The following is a 27,840-nucleotide window of genomic DNA, read 5'->3' as shown; positions in this document are numbered from 1 at the left end:
TGTGTCACATGACAATGTTAGTGCCAGAAATCAAAAATAAAAGAGACAGCTTTTAGAAATGAGGCCAGACACCTGTGTGGAGTATGTGTCTACCTGCAAATGTAAAATACCATACACGCAGTGTCACAGTAAGTGCCTGGGGAGGAAGAACCCCAAGTGCCAGCACTGGAGAGCAGCTCTGCTGGAAAGGCGCTGGCAGTCTAGGTGGGTGACAGGCTGACCAGTGCCAGAGGGCCAGTGGGATCCTGGGATGCACTGGGAAGAGCACTGCCAGCAGGTGCAGGGAGGTGATCCTGCCCCTCTAGCTGGCCCTAGTGAGTGCTGTGTCCAGTTCTGGGCTCCTCAGCACAAGGAAGATGAGGAGCTGCAAATGGTCCAGTGGAAGCCACAAAGATTATTTGGGGAATAAAAAAATCTAGAAAAGAATGTAAAGGTAAGCAGACAGTAATTTTTATTCACTATAGCCAAAATAGCAGAAGTAGCAAGAATGCAATGACGCTTTAAGGAGCAAAAACAAAGACGAAGCATTTTTGCACATAAATCTTGCCAGTGAACAGTAGAATTGTGTCACATGACAATGTTAGTGCCAGAAATCAAAAATAAAAGAGACAGCTTTTAGAAATGAGGCCAGACACCTGTGTGGAGTATGTGTCTACCTGCAAATGTAAAATACCATACACGCAGTGTCACAGTAAGTGCCTGGGGAGGAAGAACCCCAAGTGCCAGCACTGGAGAGCAGCTCTGCTGGAAAGGCGCTGGCAGTCTAGGTGGGTGACAGGCTGACCAGTGCCAGAGGGCCAGTGGGATCCTGGGATGCACTGGGAAGAGCACTGCCAGCAGGTGCAGGGAGGTGATCCTGCCCCTCTAGCTGGCCCTAGTGAGTGCTGTGTCCAGTTCTGGGCTCCTGAGCACAAGGAAGATGAGGAGCTGCAGATGGTCCAGTGGAAGCCACAAAGATGATTTGGGTTCTGGAGCATCTCTCTTAGGAAGAGACGGCCTCAGTCTTAGTCAGTTTAGTCTGAATGAAAGAAGACTGAGAGGGAATCTCATCAATACAGACAAATATCTCAAAAGCAGATACCAAGAGGAAGGTCTCAAACTCTTTTCATTGTCACCTAGTGACAGGACAAGGAGCAATGACCATAAACTAAAATACCAGAAGTTCCATCCTAACCTGAGGAAGAACGGCTTTATGGTGAGGGTGGCAGAGCACTGGAACAGACTGCCCAGGAGGATTATAGTCTCCCTTCCTGGAGACATTCCAAAGCCACCTGGAGACCTTCCTGTCTAACTTGCTCCAGGTGACCCTGCCTCGGCAGGGGGTTGGGCTGGATGCTCTCCAGAGCTCCCTTCCAACCACAACGATTCTGTAATGCGTAACCTGCGGGGTGAAAGAAACCGTAGGGCCCGGCTTGCCTTCTGGGGGCAAATTTACATTTGCATTTTTAAGTTATTTCCCAGGGCAGAGCGCTGACGGACCGATCCCATCCCTCAGGGATCCCACTCCCCAGCGATCCCATTCCCGAGCAGCCCTGCTCCAGCGGGAGCTCGCGCTCGGCCGGAAGTGAGGGGGCGGGGCCGCGCGGCTCCCCACGGGGCTCGGCCGCCGCCATTTTGTTGGCGCCGGGCGCTGCCGCCGGGGCGGGAATCGCTGGGAATCGCCCGTCGGCTCCTCCCTCGTCGGGGCCGAGAGGCGGGGACTGAGCGCGGCCCGGCGGGGACGGGACGGAGCGGCGGGGCCCAGCGCGGTGCAGCGATGTCGGCATTCTCGGAGGCGGCGCTGGAGCGGAAGCTGTCGGAGCTGAGCAACTCGCAGCAGAGCGTGCAGACGCTGAGCCTGTGGCTCATCCACCACCGCAAGCACTCGGCGCTCATCGTCAGCGTGTGGGAGCGGGAGCTGCGCAAAGGTGAGCCGGGGGCCGGGCAGGGCCCGCCGGAGGCGCGGGGCCGGGCGGGAGGCACAGGCGGCGGCGGGGCCCGCTCCGGAGCGCGGCTGCCCCGGGGACGGAGGGACGGAGGGAGGCGGCGCGGCCTGCGAGGCCGGGGGAGCGGGCGGGGAGAGAGGGAGGGTAGGCCTGAGCGCCCGGGGAGGGCGGAACTGTTGGGGCCAGCGTTAAACGTCGGGTCTCCGTTTCCGTGGGCTGGCAGGTGCTTCTTCTCCCTTTTATTTTCTTCCGCTTCACTCGCTCCTTTCTTCCCGTTTTCCCGTCTCCTCATAAAGAGGTGTCCCTGAGGAGCCTGCCCCTTGTGTTCTATCTCCCGTTTTTTAAGGAGAAAGGAAAGTGGGAAACCGGAAGGAATCCGGCGAGCCGGGGTTTTAGAGCTTTTTGTTGTTTATATTAATTACAGCTCTTTCAAGACGGAGCCTTTTTGGGTATTTTTCCTCATCGTCTGTAGTGATGGTTAGGTGTAATACTATTTGAATTCTATGTCTACTCAGGTTTTCGTGCCAGAAACTGTTCTTGAAGGGCAGATGAGGATGGGAATACACTGAGGGAAGAGCACTGTAATGTATCCAAAGTGGTTTTAACTTCCTGGTTTTGCCAGATGGTTAATACCAATGTTAACATAATAAAAACTTGAGTTTCTTTAGCTGTGATCAGTGTGCAGACTTAAAGGCTAATTTGGCTTTCTGTTTAACAGGAAAGAACTTGCAGCTGTAGACAGTGGTTCAGGGAGTGAGAGGGAGAACTGGCATATGAAGGTTTATTTGGCATGACTGGATGCTAACTTGATCTTAAGTTGGTTCTTTTAAGAAAAAGAAAACTCACTTACTGGAACTCCACTTCGATCTACACAATGATGCTGTTTTACAGTAGCTTCCTTTGGAGCCTCACTAATATATGGATCTTTAATGGGAAAAATGGAAGTCTCAGTCTTTCAGACTGAGCAGAAAAACAGTACTAAGGCATTACAGGACTTAAGAAAGAGGAAGAAACCACAGAGTATAGTATAATATGCCTACTGTGATTTTGTTTAAGATACTCTTTTCCTGGGATTTGTTGTCTTTTGAACTTTGAGGTATGAATTAAATTCTTTTTCGTGTTGACTGAAGAAAGACTGACTTGGTGGCAATATTCCATCTTGGGACATAAGCTCATTTTCATTGTGTTAGTTGCAGGCTTGCTTTTTTTTGTTCCAGGAGCAAATGAACAATGGATCTCCCACCTGTGTCTGAAACATTTCACATTTCTGGGCCTTCTAATCAAACAACAGGAATGTTAGGGGTTTTGAATTATGCCAGGAAGGTATCTTAAACTAAATGAAATAGACACACAGTTTTGGTTGCTCATCTTAATTATCATGAACAATATTAGTTCATAGTATTCTGTGATATTAATGGGCAGTCCTTAACTTTAATTTTCCTCTTGTGTTGGTTGACTAAGAGAGAAATGAAGTGAAATCTTTGAAACCTGTGCTATGTGTCTGAAAGGGGCATTGAGAGGCAAGGATAACAACCTTCTTTTGAGCTTTTGGTGAGAATAGCTGCCATAATTGGGTTTGTTTTGTTAATTGACATTGTTGTCCTGCTTTTGCTGCTTCAAAGTAAAATTTTGCTGTGACCTCTCTTTGGATGTCAGCTTTCAAGGGTCTGTGGAAAGCATGTGAAACCCTACCTGTGCTATAGGAGTAGTTTAGTTGCTTTCAAGGTCCTGACCCTTTGGGCTTTTAGACCTATGTGAAGTGCTTTATTTTGGAAGACAGGAAGCTTCATTTGAAGCTGCCATAGTTAATACACACAGGATGTATTTTAATTTTCCATCTCTTATAATATCTGAGCTTAATAAATGTTAGCTTGCATTTACCTGATACTAACTTCTGGCTAATTGCTGCACAGATTTGTAAGATGGTGCCCAATCCCCAAAGGTGGAAGTAGTCATCTAAGCAGACAGCATGGGAAGGATGAGAGGAAAACAACTGTCCTGTGGTGAAGTGAGTGCATAAAACACCACAAAGTAGGATATTGGAAATGAGGCCATAAGTAGAGTAAGTTTAAGGCTCCTGACTTGCCTGTCATTCAAGCCATAGCAAATGATTTCTCTCCTACCTTAGAGGAAAACTGCCTCTATTTGGGGAATATGGATATCAAAATTATTGACACTGTCAGCTGTTATTGCTAGCCAGTAGTGTCCTGGAACTGAAAATGGACCTTGTCTTTCTAGATTTTATTTTGTTTCATTGTATCCCCTTTTTTATTGTCACCCCGCCTCTCCAGACCTTCCTTCCAGCCCACTGCTTTTCAGGAACGTTGTATAACTAGTTGGGTTGAACACAGTGCAATGATATTACATTTTTTGCTGGATGGTTTCAGTTTTGGTAAAAGATCATTCACGTCAGATGAGCTTTCATGAGCCTTTCTGAACATGTCTCTAGCTATTCATAAAGACATGTCCTAAGATCAGAGCTCTTTCCTTCCTAGATGTTTAGCTCTGAATCTTTTATATTTAAAATAACTTTTTTCTTTATGCCACATTATAGTAGAGGTGAAAAGAAAACTTTTCAAATCTGCATATAATTTAGACAGCATAAAATGTTAGTGCCTTTCTGTTTACTTGGATTAATTGGCAGTGGTCAGGTCCCATATTCTGGCATCCCTATGGATCATCAGTTCAGTATGCCTTCATGGACAGGTTTTCTTGAAAAGCGTGTACTGAGGGAAATGGTCCTGCTTCAGCTAGATTTCAGAGGTATGAAATGTAACTCTCAAAGTTAAGTAGTTAATTACTCAGGAGTCATAAGCTTATTCAGTATTTCAGTAGTTAAGTAGTACTAATTAATTAACTTGTGATTACCTCAGTCACTTAAAGAGGCAACTGGTGGGCCCATTTAAACCTTTGTAGTTTTGTGTATCCATAAAGGGAATGACTTATAGGGTTTCTTTTTAAACTGAGTAGTGGCATAACAAATTTGTTGTATGAACCTGCAGTCACTGAATGGCTGCTGGGAAACCCCTTAGGAAGAAACGCCTTTGAATAGGCTCCTCTGAGATGGAGTCTCTTGAGAATTATTTTTTGTTATTTGCAGTCAGGTGTGTTCTCTTGCATACATCACTTGCTCCCTGGTTTCAGGATGCTCTGCAACTGTGGAGGTTTGCTACCTGTTTGTTCATTTTTGGAAATGAAAGATTGCAATTCTGTAATTCAAAGCATCTGTCTTCAAGGGTGAACAGTAACTGCTTGTTCAGCAGGCTCAATGTGCGATTTGCGGTACTTGGTTAAAAATGTGTTATTTTTTGAAGGAAAAAACCCAAAATTGCTAAATGTTTGTAATATGGGATTTGTTATTTTCAGTTCCAGTTAGTTATCTGTAAGAATCTTTTCCTGTCATCTCATTTTCTGTTAGCTTTTCCAGGTTCAGCTCTGTCACTTGTTTTTATTTCTTAGTGACATTTTAGTAAGCACGGAATATTCTGAGTTGGAAGGGACCCACAGGGATCATCGTGTCCAAGTCTTGGCTCTTCGCGGGACATTGTTGTGTTGTATCTTTAAACCTAATTTCAGATTCAAGTGTCTTGTTTCTTCAGAGCCCAACACGGCATCTCAATGATAAGTCAGTAACAGAAACTGATCGTGATCATCCCCCATCCTCCTTAATCGCTTGATCTCTTGTTTAGGCTGTCAAGTGTCACCCCACCCGTGTCACACTGATCATTGTCTTCCCTGCACAGCCACAGCTTATCTAGGTCAGTAGAGCCATTGTGTATTGCCTTTAGGAGGGCCACAGTTGTGTAGGTACATCTGGGCTGCTACAGGGAGATGTATTTTTGTTTCGTTTTTTCCTGGTGTTGCTTCTCATACCACTCTTCTTTCAGTGGTATGAGAAGCTACATCTTTTCTTCGTATTTATGGTTTGCCTACAGCTTCTGCCACTGGGACATATGCTGGTGCTGGGGTCCTCATCCACTATAACTGTTGGCACTGATGAAGTATATTTTTCTGAGGGTACTGGCTGTTGTGGCAGCTGCTGAAACTTGGAAGATAGCAGATTTTAGCGAGTAAATTGAGAAGGCCTAGCAACACTTAAAGCAGATTTGAAAGTTGTACTACATCTGAACTACTCTAACACTGAGCTGTTTTTGAGCACGATTACAGCCAAAAGTGGTTGCAATATATTGTCTTGCAGATGGGAAGTGGCTCGCAGGAAGCAAGTACCCACTTTAAAGCAATTATTTTCTGTACCATGTAGTGTAGTTTTTTCTGCCAGGAGGAGGAATCTTTCTTTTCTGGTGATTGTAAGATTATTTTACTTAGTGGTAGTATAGTGTCATTGTCCAGTGTGAGAGAACAAATAATTTTGGTTTCTTTTATTTAAGAGAAGCAACACTATGGCTCTTGGATTTCATTTTTTGGATTTCATTTTTTGGTTATGCCCATATCAATCTTCCCATCCACGCCAAAAGGTTTGGAGAGCAACAGGCAAAACTTCAGATGAATGGGCGTTGTTGAGTCTAGTTAGGAAAACTTATTTGCTGTGTACATGATTTACAAAAAATGATCTGCAGTTAGGAGCAGCAGAGTGGCAATATAAGAGCCTTTTATTTAAAACAACTATATTTGGGTTGTGTAGTGTCAAGCCTGTGTGTCTTTCACCTTTCTCGTTCTGAATACTTAACTGTAGGGTCTTTTTACTATCCTGCAGCTGTTGTTGCGGTTGATTCATATCCATCTTGGCATTTTACCTGCCACGTGAGGCAATGAAAGGGATTGGTTTGTGTCATATGTTCAGGTAGTTCAGGATGCGCTAAGTGCTGTGGGAAGCTTCTGCAGTCTAATTATGTTGGAATGGTTTCCTTGGTCTGTGACCAGCTTTCTGGCATTCCTGTGGTAATTTGTTGCTAATGGCCTTATTCCCAGCAGTGGCTGTGTGTTGTGTTCCCTTTGTTACTCATCTCCAAACCCTGTCAAAATACTTAGACTCTCAAACCTTGAACGCATTCAATGGGCAATCCCATTTCCCTCTTTGAAAACACAGCAATTATCAAACCTTGGTAAAATTCACCCAGTGACTGCACAGGGTGGAACGCTTAGTTTAACCTTTTCTTAGTAGAAGGTTAATGAACTTTAAGGTCAAGGGTTTGTTGTGCAACATGCCTTTTATGGATTATGTTGTCTTTTAAATTGGCTTTTCGGGTGGCAGCCTCTCAAGTGGCTTTTTAGAGTCATATTACCAAAGATGCTCTGCTTAGTCAGCTTGCATAAAAACCCAGGTTAGCTCTCTGCAGTGTGAAGGATCAGTGATCTTGCACTCAAGTTTCAGTGCTGCTTGACTTAACGATAATTGGTCTCGTAATAAAAAGCTTGAAAGCTTGTCAGATATTTACAGAGATGTCACGAGCTCCTCTTGCAAAGGTGTGAAGCATGCTGTGAGAGTGTTCCAGAGATTTTGGGAGAAGTGGTGGCACTCATAAACTGTCCTGCATGTGTATAGACTAAAGTAATTCGAAAGCGATTTAGCGAAGTCTTTATTTGAATCCGTACTAGAGAACTTAAGTATGCTAATGAAATGTTTAGGGCTGCTGACTGTTGTGAGATTTTAACATACTGATGCTTATTGTCTCAAACCCTTTTGTTAGGAGGTATTTTCTTTCAAGGTCAGCTGACACAGCAGAGCTGGCCTGTCGAAAGCCACACAGCCTGATGTAACATTTTCAGATGGTTCAGTCAGTCTGTACACTTGTAGTGGGATGTAATTGAAATCTCTTACGCTTGTGTGTTTTTCTGTAGTTTCTTCTAGTATATCCGTGACAGCAAAAATCTGTTGGCTCTAGGTGTAAAACAGCATGAAACTAATGGGCATGTTTCTAGCAAACTTCATGGGAGCTCAATTTCAAATGCAGGAGGTAAATCTGGAGAAGACAAATACAGGTGATTATACTGACTTTGATTGCCAGGGCTAACCTCGGTGAAAATGACTGATTTATTGCCTTTCAGGGTAAAATACTGGTTACTTGCACTAAAGTGGTGGCTTGTCAGTGTTAAGAGTTCTCTAAGTCTTATGGATTAAAGCAAATAATGTCAGGCATTGATACTGAACTGTTAGAGAACCAGGTGGACCCAGGCAGGCCTGAGAAGAATGGATTGCCAAAAACTAAGACTTGATAATGTTGTCTCCACTGCAGATATCTTCAGTATGCTAATTGTTGCTGAAATATCATTATTATCTGAAGAATATTCATTGGCATTTAAACATGTCAGATACATTTTTGATACAGGCATAGTTTCATTTACAAGGTGCCAATCCCATGTAGTCTCATTGAAGATGTTTCAAGAGTAATATGCATAAAATGGCTCTTACACCAACCAGCACTATTGACATATTAAAATACTTCAGAATCCAGTGCTTCAGGGAGCTGCTTTGGTGGCTGAATGGTGAATCTAGCTGCAACGAGCAGAGGAGTTATGTGAGCTCTGCACAGAGCTTCTGAAAAGATGACTCAATCCAACACGGATGATTTCTTGGCAATTTTGTGTTTGCAGAGGGTACTGTTGGTACAGAGATGTACTTCTAACACTGTACATTCAGGCAGTGTGTGCCTTTCAGCTCCTTCTTCAACCTAGGTTCTTGCAGGTTTTCTCCCTTCATTTTCTTCTGACAGGAAGAATGCTTTTCCTATTAGCCTTGCCATGTGTTGAGGACCTTCAAAAATTGTCTGTTTGATCCATTTTGATGTTCTGAGGTTTATCAGTGCCCCGGGCTGGGAAGTTAGTTTCACTGCTACTGGAGATGCTTTAAACATAGTTCTTTCTCCAAAACAGATCTGTTTGATCCTGAATTTAATTTGTTTCAGACATCACTAGTCAATTTATAGTCATGCTAGCAGTAGAATGTTTTCAGCTCGGGTGTCAGTCTCAGTTGCCAGAGGTTACGTTGCACTTCAGTCTCACATGCAAGGCATAGTGCCAATAGACCAGTATGGAAGTCTTGAAGATTTGTGAAGAGAGAGGGAGCCCTTCTCAAGACTATGCATAATTTTTACCTTTGGAATTTTTTGCAGCACATTCTTAAAGCAAGAGGAATTAAATTTTAATTCACCATTTTCCTTGTGAATGATAAGGGTAGAACACTAAAATTTTCAACCAAAGGCACAGATAGCTTAATAGTGGGTCGAGGATTTCTGTTCATTCTGCACAGCTTTGTTTATGTTGAATTGTAGTAGGAAGTTGAAAAGGTAATACTCAGGGAAGTAAGCCTGAAAGTGACTTTCTGTGATTTAGGATGCTTTTATCCAATGTGATACATCAATCTTTTACTGTAGTGAATAGATAAAGTCTCGGCTTTGTGAGAGTCAGCATTACCTGACTTCATGTCACTGTGTATCCATCTCATGTCTTTGCCAGCCCAGTTGATTTTGCTGTTTTTGGAAAGTAGGAATTTAGGGTCTCTCACAAATGGGTTACATCACTCAGGATTAAAAAATGAGGGTTTTTTTCCTGGTGGAATGCATAGACAAGGGCCTGTCCTGCATGCAGTTCCAGAGGATATAGGATGGGGAAGAGCCTGAATCCTAATTCTGGGCTTATTTAAGAACTGAGAGAGGGGGCAGGGCCATCTTTGGTAAACTTCAGTTACTTGTTGATTATGCCTATGAGACAACATGTGTTTTCTGACATTCTCTCTTTGAATAATTCAAAACTTGCTAGGTGTCAGAACTCTGATTCATGTGGAACATGGGAGATGTGTTGTTTTATCATCAGTCAGGTTTAAATATAGAAATTGAGCAGCGCAAGTTTGTAAAACCTACATTATAGGTTAGCCAGATTTCGACCAAAATAGATTAATTTTTTGTGTGCTTCCATGTGGTGATTTCACTGTTTAGAGCAGTCTCTAAATAGACTCTAAATAGAGTGTGTCCAGCACTTCCAAGCTTTTTTTTTTTTTGTTTCCTATTCTTTAGTTTACCTTGACTGTAAGCAAAGTGCATTTTTACATTTAACAGAGGGTTTTTCTCCAGTCAATCCAGAACTCCCAACTTGTTAGATATGTCTGTTCAAGAGACTGGAAAGAATTCAGTACTTCAAGGAGAAATCCTTCAGAGGAGTCTTTCTGTAGTGCAAAATTTATTCTCAAAAGCATTTCCCTTGAGTGAAAGCATATTAACATTGAATTTTCTCTTTATATGTGAGGGTGGTAGTTATGCATTTTTGAAAGGATGGAGTAGAAAGTAACAAAATCAAATCATATTTGCTTGCATAAATTATAAGAAATCCTGGATTGTCATTACCACAGTGCTGCTTTCCTTGAGAGAGCAGAAAAAACTTGTCTTTCAGGAGAAACCTCTTTTTAAAATCAGAGTGTACATATTGAGGTTATGTGGTGGTAATGGTATTCCAGTGTTAACCAAGGGTAGAAATGTTACAATAAGAGTTTCAGCTCCAATAAACTTGTAGAGTAATGAAAATTAGGTGAAGTGTAAATGAAAATACCCAGGTAGGAGCACTTAGAAAACGTAGAGTAAATTTTGAGAAGCAACTTGTAAATTGAAAGCTTGTAGTCTATTGCACATTAAGAGAGGTGGGATAAGATGTTTAAGGGGCTTGGAGAAGAGCTACACCACAGGAGCTTGACAGTGATTTTTGAAAACATTTTTGTGCTATTACAGCTGCTGGCTCGTGAGTGTTTTAACAATTCCGAGGTGAGGAAGGGGAGTATCACTGTGATCAGTGACACAGGGACACTGACTAGGGGATTGACTGTTCAGTTTGCTTAAATGTGAGAATGAGGAGTGATTATGTAAGACTGAGTGAAATTCAGACTGAAAAGGAGGAGTTTCTTCACATGAGTGATTGTGGATCTGTGAAGTGCCTCATCAGGAGACTTCATGAGTGTAAGAAATTTAAGTAAGCTTAGAAGAAAGCTGAAGTACTTTGAAGAAATCCATGAAGGCCTGCCAAACAGGAATCATAAAAGGCTCAGGAAAACACCTGAAAATAGTTTGGGGATGAAGAACACTTTGGAATATCTGGGGATTTTTTCTGTTTGTTTTTTGCACTAAAAGGAAGTTGCGTCATGCTAAAAGGAAGAAGAACTTGAACAAAGAGAGCAGAAAGGAGAGAAAACCCAATGAGTGACTGAAGTCTTTCAAATGAAAATACTGAAAATGTATAATGGTGTAAGCAGTAATGAAAATGGGAAAAACACACTTGATTTCAGGCTGTGGGGGAGTGGATGTTTGTATTCAGTGTGAGCCTGGATACATAGGTATTAGTTGAAGGAAATAAAATTTCTAATTATTTTTAATTTTTCTTTTTATTAGCAAAACCAAATAGGAAGCTGACATTCCTGTACTTGGCCAATGATGTCATACAGAACAGCAAAAGGAAAGGACCAGAGTTTACAAAAGACTTTGCTCCAGTAATAGTGGAGGCTTTTAAGCATGTTTCAAGGTACAGTAAACTTGTATGTGCAGTGTCCTTCACACTGCATTTGAGGGGCGTTTAGAGAAGTCATCACTTGATGTCTTCTGGCCCGTCTAGTTCTTCATGTGCTGTTTCTGTACTTGAAATCTTGTTAGTTTCATTTATTCAGTGTTCTTGTGAACTTGGATAGTCTTACTATGGTTGGATGAAGTTTGATAGTAAATGCATCAGCATTGAGTCCCTTTTTTGCCTTGGAAGGCTGTTAGCCTTCCAAGAAGTAAGAAGCTAAGACTTGCTTACTGTCTGTGTTATGTGCTACAACAGTTTGACATTTTTCATTACTGGGTGTTACATGATTTGTTTTTCCCCAGCAGCCTCTAATGCATGAGAAAGCTGGAGTCTTGATACAGGATTATCTTCACAATGATACACAGCTGTTGAAGCAACTTAAACCTATTTGTAGTGTTTGCAGATTTATGGGTTAATAAAAAAAAAAAAAGGAGTTGGGTGTAGGCCCTTTTTCTTTCATCTGCTTGCTAGGGCACATTGAACTCATCTTTGCTAAAATGTGAATTTGTTATTTTCTGAGGTTGATTGATTTCTGATACTTGGATATTGCTAAGATCTGTGAAAAATAATTATAAAACAGTGCTATACTTCTACCTATTGCTGATATTTGCTTTTTTCCTTGTAACAGTGAGTCTGATGAGAGTTGTAAGAAGCACCTTGGCCGAGTGCTGTCTATCTGGGAAGAAAGGTCTGTTTATGAAAATGATGTATTAGAACAACTTAGGCAAGCTTTGTGTAAGTATTTTGTGAGTGTATGAAGGTTCTGTCTCCTATTTGAAATGGTGCTTCCCTGACTGCTGTGTTTGTTTTCATTTAGATGGAGACAGGAAGGTGAGGAAGCGCACATATGAACAGATCAAAGTTGATGAAAATAACTGTTCACCTCGAAGCTCTCCCACTGATCCTCCTCAGGTAAAAGCATGTTTATAAAATTCTCTACTTATATATGGTTTCATATAGAATTTTTCAGTTACTCTTTTTTTTTGTTAATGGGCTCTGTTTCTGGGCAACGGTGGCTACACCTGAAACTTTTAATAGTTTTTAATAGGGTATGCTGTAACTTTACATATTTGACACTAAACCCAGATGTATGAACTGTATGTCCAGCTTTGTTCATGTATTTCAGCAGTAGTTTCTACAAAGTATTGAGTTCTCATTTGGTTTTCAGGGTAGTAGTAACACATGTGTTAGAGTGTAAGATTGTTATGGATTTATAAATAAAATATTTCCCAAAGTTTCACTCACAATGGCTGTGAAGAATTCTTGTCTGCCTTGAACTGTTACAGCAAAGAACGACTGTTCTCAAGTCATCACAATTTAGTATGTTTCTCTATAGCAGATATCTGGGCTTCTGTGAACATCAGCCCTACTTCCAGAAGAAGTGCAGTGATACAGTCTTTTGCAATAGTGAAGCAAAACAACAAGAAAAGTAATTTTAAAAAATGTATAATGAAATGAAAGGTACTGTAAAATAATCACTACTGTCAAGAAGAAAAGGTTTATAAGTATTCCTCTACCAAAAGTTTAAATGAAAAAGCTCTTGTAGAAAGGTGACCTTTAAAACTAGAAACACTGCAATGTTGTGCTGAGATTAAAGGTTTGGTTTTATTTTGTTTGACTGTAAAGGTGATACGTAAATGCTGCTAAAATTACCATTAAACCAATACTATAAGCTTGTTGTAAAATACTTCTGTTTTGTTCTAGAATCTGTTTATTTAAACTAGTTCTCAATCTTGCATGCTTTTTCCAGACTACAGATCTCATTAGAGCATTACAAGAACTAGAAAATGCTGCCTCTGGGGATGCAGCAGTTCACCAGAGAATAGCTTCCTTGCCTATAGAGGTCCAGGATGTGTCCCTGTTAGACAGAATAACAGGTGAGGGTTGGGGGCCTGGTAACCAAAATGCTCTTCTATGAACTTAATGATACATATTGGAATCACACTTTACCTGGTTTTCTCTGCTTGCTTTTTAGATAAGGAATCTGGAGAGCAACTTTCCAAAATGGTAGATGATGCATGTATGTTGCTGGCGGATTACAATGGCAGGTTGGCAGCTGAAATAGATGATAGAAAACAGCTAACTCGAATGTTATCAGACTTTCTCCGATGTCAAAAAGAGTTCCTTGCAGAGAAAGAACATAAGCTGGAAGTGCGTAATGTTTTGTTTTAGTCTCTTCTTCACTAAATCTTGTTCTTGCAAATGTTTTTAGTTAGCCTGAACAAATTTTCTCTCCAAAGATAAATATTTTATTGCCACTGTTATGTCTTTGCTTCCAGCATGTTAATAACACATTGTTTGATTCTAATGCTCTAAACCTACTAAACCAGCTCTTTCTGCTTTTCAGCCTTGGTTATACCTACAGACTTAGTTTTAGTAGTGCAGATAGAAAGTCTTATACCTGGTGTTACAAACTTAATTCTTCATAGTGTCATTTTCTTTCCACGCTCTTTTAATTCATTTTTCTAAGTCTTTTATGTATTTGCTAAAGGATAAGAATTTAATTCCAGGTAACTGCAGCATATGCATATGTGGTCCCAACATTAATTACTCTTCAGGTTTCATCATATATGCCTGTCAAGAACATTTGCTTTCTCTAGTAGTTTCTTTACCTTTATCTTCATAACTTGGATTCGGATTTTGTTACGCTTTTTTTTCTGGAAAATGCTGTTCATAATGTGTTTGAAGTCATCATTCAGATCAGTTGTGTCATTCCTAGCCTACTCTTATTTCTTGACTTACTTCCTTTCCTCTGTGCCTCACAGAAAAGCAATTGATGAAGGTTCTTCCTGTCAACCTTACTGTGTTAATCCTGTGGGAAGGATATCAACCAGCTTCATGTAAGATAGATGGTATGCACAGTGGTGCTGATTTCAATAGCAACTGATCCAACTGCATAATGGAACCTGGAAGATAAAAGAGCAGGAAGCCTTAAGCTTTTCATCACATGCCCTACCTTCCCTCTGCCTGTGTAATGGGTTTGAAGGACAAGTTCCAACAATTTCATTGAAGGGCTGGTTGTCTAGAGGCACTGACTTGTTTATGTAGCTCATTACTAGCAATTGCATCCTGTGTAGTTATGGTAGACTGCCGGGATAGTGAGTTAGTGACAGTAAGGCCGTGACTTAGTCCTTAGACAGATTTACTCTTCTGTAAAACAAGGGAGCTCAGTTTAAAAGAAATTAAAAATAGTAGCACAGCTGTGAACAGGTTCCACCCTTCTTGGTTTTCAACAAATAGAAACCAGTGTAATTTCCCAATATTGCTAGATCAGAGAATTAATAATTCTGAGACAAAGCAATTGCATATTACTGGGCTGTTATGGTCTTTCACATGGTTTAGACTGCTAAAGAACTTAATTCTAATGTAGTATAATTTCATTTTTGGACTAATTTGAGGTCTTTCTTTAAAAAGTAGGAGATAGTCCTCAGTGTCTGTAGGAGCTTGTTTTAAACTAGTGAAGTCCTAGGATGTTGAACTACACTGCAAGAATGTTTTTAGGCTGATTATTGTGGCATAAATATGATGTCCTAATACAGATCTATGAGCTAGGATGGTGTTAACCCAGTTACTAATAAAGGCCTTTGAGCCAAGAGATTTCAAAAAACAAGAACCTAAAAATGAAGTTTCTAAACAAGTGATGAGTAAAGTGCCTTCGTGCTCACTATCAGTAGTGCTTTTTTGTTTGGGAAGTAGAGGCTGATAAACATTCTGAAGTTTTGAAATATAAGATTAGGATGTCTTAGTGATGTTGTCTGTAGGGCTTGCTGACGTAGCAAATGTAGGATTTATTTTGGTGAAGATGAAGCAAGGACTCCCTGTTTTTACATATTTGGGAAATTCCATGGCTCAAATTGAACCTTGCTTCTTGGCTTCTCATTTGAAATAGCACTGGGAAGGGCCTGTCATGTATTCTTTGCGAATGTATTTCCCTGAACTGTCTGTCCCTAGCTTTTGCTGTTCAAGTTCCATTTCTGGTGAAAATAATTTGTTCCAGACAAGCTTGTTTCTTGTGTTTGACTTCTGGCTATTGATACTTTCCCGAGTATAACATGATCTCTCAATTGTAACAGAAAGTCTTTATTTCTTCCTGAATTACTATCATCAATCTGTGAGTATAATGCTGAGATCCTACCTTACTGATTCCTTACTATACCAAACAGGTTTAGTAAGGAACAAGTGGATGTATTCTTAGTTGAGTCTAGAAATATTACCTGATGTTAACTTTGTTTAACAATTTGAATTGGAATTCCCAAAGAATTGTCGGTAGCTTTTAGCATTAGATAGAAGCTTTAGACCTAAATTTGCAGTTCTTTTATCTCCTAAAGATAATTTACAGGTAAGTAATTATGCATAACCAGTCTTTCCATCTTTCTTAATTTTGTAAGAATAAGAGTCTCTCTAATAGTTATTTCTGAAACAGAAGTGTGTGATTCCCGTCAAAATCAAGGTAATGTATGTGCTAAATCTTGACAAGAAATTTTGATAACAAGTAAATAATGTTATGTCTGCATCAAGAGCTAACTGTACTGCTTGGTAGGTGACTTTTCTTAAGTATGTTTGGGGTAAGTAGTGTCATCTTTAACTCTTAAATTGTTTTCTTTAACGTCTGTCTAGCTTCTGTTGCAGGTGGTGGACATGGACCTATCTTCTAATGATCACCATCCATTAGTAAACACATCCTGCTAAAAATAAATTTAAGAATCAAAATCTTGCATTGTCTGTTGTTTTTGAAAACGTGAGGAGGAAGAATTCTGTAACTACTCATACCAAATCTCTGCTATTTTCATGTATATTCTCACAAGCATTACTGAGTTTATGCCTGAGATGGATAAGTATTTATCCACTGTCATTTCTTTTTACTGAAGACTAAAATTTTCACATGGTTGTTCCTAAAACTCTCACATTCTTTCAGTGAAATAATTCAAAATTCCAAGGCAGAAGCTGGGGGGTTGCTTACAGTAAACTGCCATTTCCGAAAGGAGAAAGCTGTGAAAACAAGAGTTTTTCAGCCTTTTGCTTTTTAACTTACACTGTTGGGTTTACATGATCAGACATGAGAAGTGATGAATGTAGGGCTTTTCCATTACAAGCACAATAGAAAAACTTTCACTTTATTAGGTAACAGAGAAGGTGTGCTTTATAGTTGCACTTAGGTGCCTTTAGAACCCCCCTCAAATTTAGGATTGTACCAAGGAGTCTGTTCCCTTCACTTTTTGTAGTTTTAAAGCAGTATAAATATTTAAGGTTCAGTGTACTGTGGCTCCAGCTAGGATTTCTAGCTAGATAGGATTCTGTCTATTAGAGGAAATGGAAATTTTTACAGAAATATTTTTGTGGAACACTTTTTTTCTGAAGCCTTTGATGACTAATTCCATTCCTGTTTTCTACTACTTTGGTTGATTTTCCCCTCTTTCCCTCTGTGTTATATCTCCCTCCTATCTCCCTGCCCATCCCCTAGGTTTTGAACAAAAATATTGGTTGGTCTCTTGGTGTCACTGAAGGATAAAATGAGATTTTTATGTTCTACAGGAACAAGGAATTGGGTACATAAATTGATACCCATATCTGGGTATCAATTTGGCTCATGTCCTTTTGATTAGGCTGTCCTGTTATTCTAGAATTAATATGGCCTTAAAAGTGACATGAACAAGAGAAGTACTTATTGTTCTCTCATGTGTCTTTGTGTTTACCTCTCCCTCCCACAGTCTCTTGGATTATAGTGATTAGTCTCTTACTAAATTTCAAATAAAAAGTTTGATAGTTGGACATCTTACGTGACTTATGAACAGGTGTGAGTAGGGGATCACAAGACACCATCTCACATTCATTTTGACTTTATGGAAAGATGTAGTATTGCTACACTTAGCATATAGTGGATGTACAGTTTCTTGCATGCTTCTATCAGTTTACCACTTTAAGTTTGGGACTATCTTGTCACTAGATTCAAAGTTTTGTGAGGAAAGTGCTACTCGTGGAAGCCTGCTCTCATTTAGCAGCTTGCATTCAATTAAAACACTTAACGGTGCTATCTTGCATTTCTGATTTTCTACAGCTCTGTAAGTAGTATTCATATTCTTACGCTCACACGTCTAGTTTTAATTATGGTAATTCTTAGCATGTCGAGAGAATATGGTATGTTTAATGCACATTTATTTCATGGTTGAGCTTTTATGGCTCCATATAGCTTGACTTACCTTCCTAAAGGTTTTAATTTTGTCTTGGAATTTTACAAATACACAGCAAGCAGTTACCCTTGACTTTAGCTCTGGATTTCAATGACTTTTTTTTCCTACTCAGTTCACACTTAATGGTTTCAAATGTGGACAAAAATACTAACCAAACAGTTTAGGGCTGGCAGTGGTATAACAGACCTCTTATCCCTAAGTTTTGTTTTACAGTTTACTGTTGCCCTTCACCATAGCCTTCATGTTATCACAGGGTGTAGTGATTTCCTTGCTGGCTTTTTTTTTTTTCTTTAAACCCATTGTTCATCCTTAGTATGCTAGTATGTCAGCTCTTTTTGCTCAGTGACAGAGTGCTTAGGGTGATATATTCCATTATGCTTCGTATTTTTCAAGTCCACTTCTGGTAATTGGGATTAATTTCTTTGTAACCTTGCCGATTGAGCACCTAAATTATTTTACTGAGCTTTGGTTGAAGATTGATTTGTAGGATGAACCCTACATTGTCTTTTGTTATGGGGTGGAATTTGCAGCAGTGAAGGTGATCTACAGCTCCATAAATGTGGCAGCAGCACAGTAACTCAAGTTGTTTTGGATTTGGAGCTGAGCAGTTAACAGTGTAGTGATTACAGAACTGGTAACTGGAAGGTATCAGGAAGTGGTCAGTAAGGTTCATCCAAACCCACTAGGACTGTTTTCAGATCCTCTGGTACATGCTTGGTAAGAGAAATAGTACCTGATAGTGGTACAAACAGACTCTACTGTGTGATCTCTTGACATGATGAAGCATTGTATTCATTTTTCACAATGGCAGCTTCAAAAATTGAAGCTGACTTGGCAGAGCTTCCAGTTCAGGGACTATATGACTTCTGCTGAAGGAAATGTTTTGAGTCGTGGCGCATATTCTTGGGCTGAGGATAACATTACTCTGGATCTCTATAATAAAGGGGGGAGAGCCTTCACTGAAATTACTTTCTTTCTCTAGTGGCCCAGTTCCAAGTAAGTTGCACTGTTTTTCAGATAAATGCATGTAGTTCTTCATCATCAGGAAAGAAATGTAGGGTAAAGATGGGTGTATTCTCTAATGGGTGTATTCTTTGTGTTCTAGCTCTCCCTATCCTGCTGTGTACGAAATGAAATATAATTTAGGAGCAGGCCGCTATACTTAAATATTTGTGTAGATTGGTTGAAATCCCTTGCTTATAGGTTGGCCATTTGAGAGGGTTTGTGTAGTGTAAATGCTTTATTAGAGTTTCACAGTGCAAATCTTTTACTGAATACCAGCACTGGGGTTGTGTTTTGTAAAAACCAAAACTATATTTCAGTAAGATCAGTAGTTTGGATTATCTACACAAAGGTGACTGGGAAGAATTAAGTAATCACTGAAATAGTAATTTCTCCTTAAGGTTTATTTAGTTAGAAGTTAAGGTGAGGGGATGTTTAAAGTAAGACATAAGGTTACATCTCTTAGGCTTGCTAAGTGTTTTTACAGGTTGCTGACCTATCTTTCAGATGTGATTCTTACCTTCCATAAGCACTTTTTTCAGTGACAGATAAACTTGTAGAGTTTTGTAGAAGTAATTTGCAAGACTAGTGTAGAACAGCAGCCGTTATGTCAAACACAACAAAGCAAAGTCAAATGGTCAGTGCATTTTGTTCCTTTGTGTTACAGCCATTCTGTCAGAATAATGCTAATTTGAACTGCTTTCATAACAAACTTACAACCTCTCTGTACTTGAGCAATAAATGTACTTCTTTCATAAAGTGGCTTACTGACTGCAGCCTCAGATACCATAGTATAGAGCTACTGAGTTTGTACCTGAAAGATTAGACTTCACAGCTCAGTATTGTCATTCAGTGCTGCAGAAACACTTGAAGGCTTCTGCCTTTTAAATTGACTTACCACATATTTGCATACAAATCCTGGCTTTTCTGACAAATTGAGCAAGTTGTAGGTTATACTTTGCTCAACCTTGTAAACTAAAAATAAGTTTGTTATTCAAGATATTCTGGTTTTGAAACAAGGTAATAAATGTATTACAGCTCTTATGCTTTTTTTATCTATTTCACCCTTATTATTTGTGAAGGGTAGGAATTTTTTAGCATTCATTCTGCAACTTACTTGTTAGTTTTTATTGAAGGGGGGAAGTATATATGTATGAGATACTACAAGATACGAGGTACTTTACTTTATTACCCTTGAAGTGCATTTTGAATTCATTATAAAAATACTGAGGGAAGATACTGGACTTGCCTAGGTAGAACTTGCTGTTGTTTATGAGACTTTTAGCCAGAATGTTCCTGGCTATTGCCAGCCAAAAACTTCATACTGTTAACCAAAATGAATGCATCTATTTGTGTCATCCTCAGAAGAACAAGTTTTGCAGGTATGTAAAACCTTGTGCAAACATCTGAGATGATGGGAAATTGTAAGGAGAATAATCAGTGCTCTAACTTAAGTTTTTTGAAGGATAGCTGTAGATTAGCAAGTCACTTTTCTGTAGTGTATTCTGCAGTAGGTATTTGCTTTGAGCAGGAGTTTGCTCGACTAAAAAGAAAACGTAGATATGTGAAAATTATGTAGGAAATACTGTTAGTGTCTGTTTATGTTATGTCGGTAGTAGCAGTGAGATTTTTCAAGTTCAAACTACCTTTTCTGCAAGCCTTAATTTCCAGCAATAATACTGTTATTGTTTAAATATTTTTTTAAAATATTTTGTTACTTGATGTTTGTGTTCCTGGACATAATAAATTTAAAGATTTTTTTTAAAAGCTTTATTTTGAATACAAAGTAGAACTGTAAACCCTGCTTGTATTCCTCCCACAATTAGAAGCTTTTGGAATTATTTGTTGAAGCAGCTATAAACTCTAAATAGGAACACAAGACCACACTGAATGGTAGGTAGTCGTTCTAGCCAGACTAAACATCAGTCTTTCTGCATTGGAGTTACTAAGGAAATATTCGTAATCTAGTTTCAAAAAACCCTTAATGTTAAGGATGAAAAAGGAGATGGAAGGGAGGGTGTTGGAAAGCTCTGCTTCACAATTTGAGATGACTTGTATGAAAAAGCTGAATCAAAATATGTTGCTTTAGCTAATGCCTTCTGCTAGTTTCATTTAATAGTAAAATAAACCCATGTGAATTTGAAGATAAATGCAGTTGACTCAACAGCAGTGTTCCTTAGCGTTCTCTGTAAACAGTGTCCACATTAAGGCCTGTGTTGTTGGGCTAATATTCAAAAGTTGTTCTACAACTTTTACAGTTTAGTTTTTTAAATTTATTTTAATTTTTCTGCTATCACTAAAATCTAGTGATCTAAGGATAAATAAGGGGGTTTTTGGCTAACAAGCTTCTATGTGAAGTTAAAAGGAAGCACCATGCTCAAGTTATACTTTACTATGATCTATAACAGTAGTTCCATTCATTTGCTGCATTTTTGATAATGTTTTGCCTGATTGATTAGAAGGGCTGATGAGAACTGCTTGTAGAAATCTCCGACAGAATAAAGAAGAAAATGGCTGGAACATCAGCCTGCTTTTTCTCAGCCTTGCTGAAACAATGCAAAATAGATTTTATTCTACAGCACACGTGATGTTTTCACTCAAAACCGCTCCAGTGTTACATAGACTAAGAAATTTGTGTAACATCCAGTGTAGAACATAGTGGCACTCATGCTGTAAACAGAGCTGATACCTTTTGAGAATTTGAATGTACACAACAAGGAAAGTCTTCAGGTGGACAGCAAGTAGCTGTGAGGTGGCATTTAAAGAAAATATGCATCCAGTTACTGTGGATTTTTGACAGAGTGTTGATATCTCACTGTACTCACATTTCCATAGGAAAATAATTAATCATCTTGCATAGTGGTCTGAGGTAGCAAATGCTGTCAGAGCCTATTAGTGAATAATGTATGGCCTTTTATGTTGTATTTCAAGTCAGCATAAGGGCAAGTAAGAAATGTTAACTTGCACAAAGTGATTAGGAAGTATAGGTGCCATCTTAAAGACAAAATGTTTGCATTTGAAAAAGCATTATTAAGAGTGAAATAGTCCTAGTTTTCAATCAACATTTTGTAGTGGATGAGAACAGTGCACTTTTCCATGTGAGTTTTTTGTTTGTTTGGCTTTTGTTGTTGCTTTTTGGGTTTTGTTACAGTTTTTTAAATTTATTTTTTTCTTTAAGCCCAGAGCCTTAATTGAAATTTGTCTACTACTAAGCCCATCAGTTATGGGTAAAATATCACTGGAAATAATAAGGACATTCAAGAATACATATGAATCTTTCATCAGATCAGAATTTTTAGTTTTAATAATTTTGTCAAAATTGAGCTAATGAATCAAAATGAAGAAGTTAGTAGTTGAACTGCTTTAATTGGGAACCAAAGCTATTCTGTTTTCCTAGTTCAAATTCATTATGATCTTCTGTAATGATGCTACTAAATTAATCACAGGGTTTATTGTGATGTTGCTGACAACATCTGTCTCTTCAGCTAAGGCTAAATGTAGAGGGGGGGAAATACTCTTCAGTAGGACTCGCAGTGAAACTGAATTTTACAAATCAAAATCACCAAACCACCACAGTTACACTAATGTCTTCATATAGTAAACCTAGGTAATTTAACCTTCAAAATATCCAGTCTTTTAAAATAAAACCAGCTAAGACTCATTCCTAAAATACTTGGAGAATAGTAGGCCACTTCATGGTGCAGTAGGTCAAGAGGAAAGATGAAAACTCTTAGGTAACATAATTCTTAGCTGGACTGAGCTGAAAAATCTAGTTCTTAAAAACTGTCTTTCTGTTAAAGCTCGTTGATGAAATACAGAACTTTGGGTAATGTTTCCTTTCAGGTAGTAGCACCTGTAGTTTAGTTTTTCCCATGGCACTTATTTGAAAATGTCTTGGGAAGTTGGGTTATTTTTTTCATACCTGGATTCCTCTCATTGGTTGGTGTATGGTACATATGTCTGCAAAGTGGAGAGAACAACTTGGAAAGTGAGTTGAGGCTGAGGACAACATGTTGAAACACCAGCTCTCTTTGACTGTCATTTGGAGCTGTATGCGTAGTTATTCTGGGCCGTGTGATGTAAGAGCAGTTGATGCAGTTTTAGCAGCAGTGAGAAAACAATGTATCCCACAGCTGTTGTTCTTGCTGAGAATATTTCTTAGCCATGAAGAAATGGAAGTTGTCATGGAGTACGCACCACCACCTGTTAAGTGTGTAAACTTTATTCTGAACTAAAGGGATAGCCAGAGTACATTGACTTTTGCATTTGACTGAAGCAGTTATGCTGTTTTTCAGTTCTGACGAAAGTAAAGAATATTGTATTAATCTGACATGTGGTAGGTAAAATTTTTCTACTGCCAAACTGTAACGTTTGAAATGCCGTGGACTAAAATTGGTTGAAATATGGAGGAGCAGAATGCAGAGAAACAACTCAGGATGATGTATAAATCATGTAAATGAACTCCATGTTGTCTTGGAATTTAATTTTATTTATATAGTATGAAGGTGTATCTCTGACATAAAAAGTGCATAAAGTTGACTTTATTAGAGAGGGCAGAACGCTTTTGTAGTATTTCTCAGGTGCTGCTGGCACTGATTGGCAGAAGAGGAAAGAGTGAGTTGCAGTTACATAAGGCTTACAGGTATTGTCCAATTTCCTGTGAGACTTGACTGTTGCAGTTATGCTGCCAGTCATATAAATTCTTTCCTTTGGCAGGGAAACAATCCTAATTATTTAGCTCTTAAAAGTTTGATGAAATTACTTCTGTGAATATGTAAAGAGAAGAGTGGCCCAGAGGAATGTTTCATAGCTCTTCTCCCCTCAGTCTATCCTAGTCAGCCTATGGAACATGGAACCAGCCATAACTTACGCTGTTCTTTGCCACAACAGTAGTTAGGTGATGTAGAAGACATCAAGGAATATTGGGGTGGAAAGGGGAGAGTTGGATGATGCACACTGGCTGGGAGCTACTGTGAGATGGAGAGTTGAACTAACTGCGATGAAGTTAGAACATGTGGATGTAAAATAATTGCCTGAAATAATAACATTGAAACAATGTTTCTCTGAAAGTAAGTAATCTAAGGAGCCAGTATTTCAGGTGTTCTTTCCCAATACCACTAGCTGTTTTGTTTTCTTGCCTGATTCAATATTACATTTCTTTTTTGCACAAAAGCATCTTTATTTAATTTCTTTCATCTGTGAAACTGGCATCACAGCAGATTCTTATATTCTGACTGGGTTGGTAATTTAGAAATATATTATGAATTCAAATTGATTATAAAACCCCCCAACCTTATGCACACTAGGATGATAACCCTATTATCTACTAGAGTACACCCCTTCATCACAAAAAGAAGAAAAAACTGTTGTTTACAACTTTTTGAATTTGAATAACATGTTCAGAATTTGAAGTGAGATGGTGCATGCTTAAATGAAAACATTCGGAACATTTTGTTAGTATCAAAAAGAAATTTTGGTTTCTTCTTTTTCTGCACTTCTACATTACCAAACCGGAACGGATGCACTTTAAGTCAGTGTAGTGAGGATGGTATTTTTGAGGGCCTTGGGTAGGAGAGGAATACGTTGCAAAGTTTTAGGCGGAGACAAGTTTGTTACATTTTGGTTAGTGGAGGAAATCAGGACTCTGATGAGTAAAGGACTGTTAAGAACATTATCTACCCCAGGCCTTCTGTCCCTGAATCAGGCTTGTTTCTCAGTGCAGAAGAGATGCTCTCTCTCCATAGTTAAGTTTATGTTCCATAGTATACACATAATTTTTAAATTAGGGTGAGAGAAGTAGGAGAAATGCCACATGCTTTCTAAAATAATTGTAGATGTTACTGTAGCTGTGCACCAAAGTGCTGGGATATTCATTGGTATTTTATTGGATTATCTAGCACAAATCCTGAAGTATTTAAAACTGTTTTGTGAGTCTCTGATTTAAGTGTAACCTGATGTAAACAAGTAGCTAGAAATCACTGTAAAATTTAACTTTTTAACTTCCCAAAAGTTAGACATTTCCCTCTGTGTTTGGTGGTTTTTTTTCTTCTTCCTCCTGTGCATCCAAATCAGATTTTTTTTTGCCCTGTAGAGGTGTGGAGAATTGGTTTTGTAGTCAGCACATGCAACAGTTTTAAAGCTTGGCTGCAAGCAGAATTTAGGGTAGAAAATGTATAGTGGCTGCTTAGTACATTGAAAGTCAGATTTCAAGAACAGAAAGAATTGAAAATTGGAGATAGCATTGAGCCTTGAGTTCCACCCTTCAAAAGACCATTATTTTAAGGTCAGTTTCGAAAATATAACTTGAAGAACATGTCAAAAGTAGCAATAAAATGTGAAGAGGCCTGGAGAACCAAGATTGACATCTGTGATCCTACATGTTAAGTTAGCTTATTGCGCTCTGTTTCCTCAGATGTTAGGTTGTCATGACCATTTTCCATTCCTAATTATGTATTTCTTCATTTTTCATCAGTCAGTATCAAAGGCTCATTTTACTCCAGCCCAAATCGTTCATTGGACAGCAAAGGAGGTAGAGGGACGTCATTGTTTGTTTTTACCACAGTTATTTATGCCTTTAAACAGTTCTCAGATTTTATGTGGAACACTGAGCTCCTTATAACTTCTTGAAAGACAAGCCTTAGAACCATCATGTTCTCAGTAAATGTGAGCCCTTTGATCCCAAAGAAGGTAGAAGGCAGGAGACAGCAGATGGTGTAACTCCCCCGAGTGTTACACTTGGCAATGTTTCAAACACACAAAGTTTTGATGTAATTTATTTCTAGGTTGCTAGTAGCTACCAGAGTAGGAGGAATGATTCTGCAAAGGCAGTGGATAAGAAATCAGTACTTTTCTGCATCACATTCCTATTTGCTAGTTGTAATGACCCATCACTTTATCTTTTTCTTTTGCGCACCGTCATTTATTCTGCATTCTCCTCAAACCATGGGCACCAAAGCAGAGACCACTGAGAACACTGCATTCATAGGAAATCTCCTTTTTCTCTGCATCCCTCCACCTTGTCTTTGCTGTCCTACACATCCAGACTCAACATTGAAAGCTGGAGTTCTTCATCACTCAAGATTTCCAAGTATAAAGGCAAAGCCAAGTTTACATTCTTAATGTGTTCTAGAAACATGAAATTTCTCATACTGTTATGTGTTTTTTGGTGGAGATAACTGACATCCTTCAGCTATAGTGAACCATGGGCAAAAGGTGGTAGCTGTAGCTCAAAAGGCCAGCATATTTGATAAATAAATTTGGTGAGCTGTGCCATCATCAACTTTATTTTGGAGTATTTGTCATCCAGAGGAAATCAGGGTTTTTGTTAAACTGTTACTCAGCACATAGCTTCCAGACATATCTGTTTAGTCTTACTCATCTATGATTCCATAATAACCAGTGTGAGAGATGCTGGATGAGTGCCAGTAGATCATGGTTTCCTCTTTCCTCATTTTCTGTCTTCTACTGACACAACTTCTGTCGTGACAAATTTTTGTTGCTACTTTTTTTTTAAATGGTGGTACATTAAACAGTCGTTAGTTTTACGTGGAGATGTAAAATCTAGGAGATGTACCATTGTAATTAGTATTTTATATGCTGATTCTTTAAACAAAACAATTTAGCATGCCATCTTGAAAGCTAGACATTTCTTGTGTTTGCTGTCACAGGTCATGTAGTGAATAGAGTGCCATTTCCAGTAGAGAAACGTGTCATAGGATGATGTTAGATTCAGCTTCTGTAGAGAGCATTAAATTCTGTGTGTGTGTATACCTGTTGTTTGCTCTCTTGGTGATAACGCAACACCTACACTTAGCTTATCTGAAAATGCAGGAATGGAAGGTCCCTATTTATAATATTATGTGCAGAAGAAATCAAGCATTCTTGCTCAAGCAGTGTTATCTCACAGATGTTTTATACTCAGGCTGAATGATTATTGCACTCAGGTGCAAACCCAAAGCAGAAAGTACAGTCACTACACATAGGTTTGGTTTTGAGAAGCTGCCTGAACTTTTTCAGACAACACATTCTATTCCTGGTTTTCTGGATTTCTTCTTGTACGATAGTGCTGTCTTAGAACACAGAAGCAAGAAATTTAAAATGGTTAGGCTATCCTCCAGACAGTAGTGTTTAAGACACTACTCCTTTGGTTTCCTAGCTGGCTTCTTACCTGTAATTTATATGGAGTGTTGATGCATTTCCTTACTGTAGTGCCTGTTAAGGCAAAGTCATCGTAACATCATTGAAAATGTAATCTGCAGCTATTTTGTATCCATGTTCTCAGCATTTCTAGAAAAGAGCACCTCAAAAATTTTTTGCCTTCTGGCTGATTAGTGTCTTCTACTTTATGCAAAGAGGGGAATCCAGTTTTCTGGAACACCAAGGTCTTCCTTTTTTTTTCCAACCCACACACCAGTAGAGTTGTTGAGTTTTGTGCTTAGTCCTTGAGTCCCAGAAGGATGTTGCTTTATTATTTGGCTAATCACTGTTATTAATATTGGATAATGCAACTGCTTTTAAGCCAGTTGAAAATGATTGTGTTGATCCATATGTAAACCACAAAATTATTATTAGCATAATTTTTTTCAACTCTAAGATAGCGAAGATTCCTGTCACTGCTGACTAGGAGCATCTCACCTATTCTGTTAGTGTCCTCTGCACTCTGTGTGTGCATATACAAGTCAGCAACTATCCTAGCCCCAAATCCTTGAAGCCATGCTCAATAGCAGCTGCTGTAGTTAATGGAAAATTCATGTTCTTATGCAGTATGATCAGAAAAATTGTACATGCTCAATGGCAGCTGTAGGTTTCAACCTTGTGTGTCTGTTAAATAGTAAGCAATAATTCTTAGGCTTCTGGGGGTAAATCTTGGTAGAATAATCTTGGTCACTTGAACTTTGGGTTCGGATTTACCTGAAAGTATTCGCTGTCTTCTGGAGTCTGAATAGCTAACATCCAGTTAGGTACCTAACTAAAATAGCAAGAGAGTTTACAGAAGTTACTCTTAAATATACCAAGAGTAATAAAGACAGATGTTCATAACGTAGATTTTACAATCTTCAGTTATAAAATGGTGAGTACAAACTCCAGATTTGCATCTTCCAATGTAATCGATAAAGGCTTACTATTTAAGGATATATATTTTTAATTTAAGAAGTCATAAATGTATTATGAGATTTAAGACTTAGAACATATTTATTTTCTGCATGCCAGACAGTGCCCAAATT

The 27,840-nt window shown here is 38.9% G+C and overlaps 1 protein-coding gene across 3 annotated transcripts in view; it reads left to right on the top strand.

Annotated features, from left to right (window-relative positions):
- Nucleotides 1-1,571: 1,571 nt before the first annotated feature.
- Nucleotides 1,572-27,840, top strand: part of RPRD1A (regulation of nuclear pre-mRNA domain containing 1A) — a 43,128-nt gene continuing 16,859 nt past the window's right edge. Inside the window, exons 1-7 of one of the 3 annotated variants that reach the window (XM_039698699.1) lie at nt 1,572-1,907; nt 11,255-11,384; nt 12,055-12,161; nt 12,244-12,338; nt 13,177-13,303; nt 13,402-13,577; nt 16,044-16,136. In XM_039698699.1, coding sequence (XP_039554633.1) covers nt 1,757-1,907; nt 11,255-11,384; nt 12,055-12,161; nt 12,244-12,338; nt 13,177-13,303; nt 13,402-13,577; nt 16,044-16,115 — 858 coding nt within the window. In that variant the 5' untranslated portion in view covers nt 1,572-1,756 and the 3' untranslated portion in view covers nt 16,116-16,136. Of the gene's footprint in view, nt 1,908-11,254; nt 11,385-12,054; nt 12,162-12,243; nt 12,339-13,176; nt 13,304-13,401; nt 13,578-14,191; nt 16,137-27,840 lie in introns of those variants that run through there. The other 2 variants (XM_039698700.1, XM_039698697.1) reach the window with 2 other exon arrangements.

The sequence above is a fragment of the Passer montanus genome, unplaced genomic scaffold (assembly GCF_014805655.1).
Source record: "Passer montanus isolate IOZ18808 unplaced genomic scaffold, ASM1480565v1 scaffold129, whole genome shotgun sequence".
Lineage (NCBI taxonomy): Eukaryota > Metazoa > Chordata > Aves > Passeriformes > Passeridae > Passer > Passer montanus.
The sequence above is the reverse complement of the archived record's forward strand: the minus strand, read 5'-3'. Positions and strand labels throughout refer to the sequence as shown.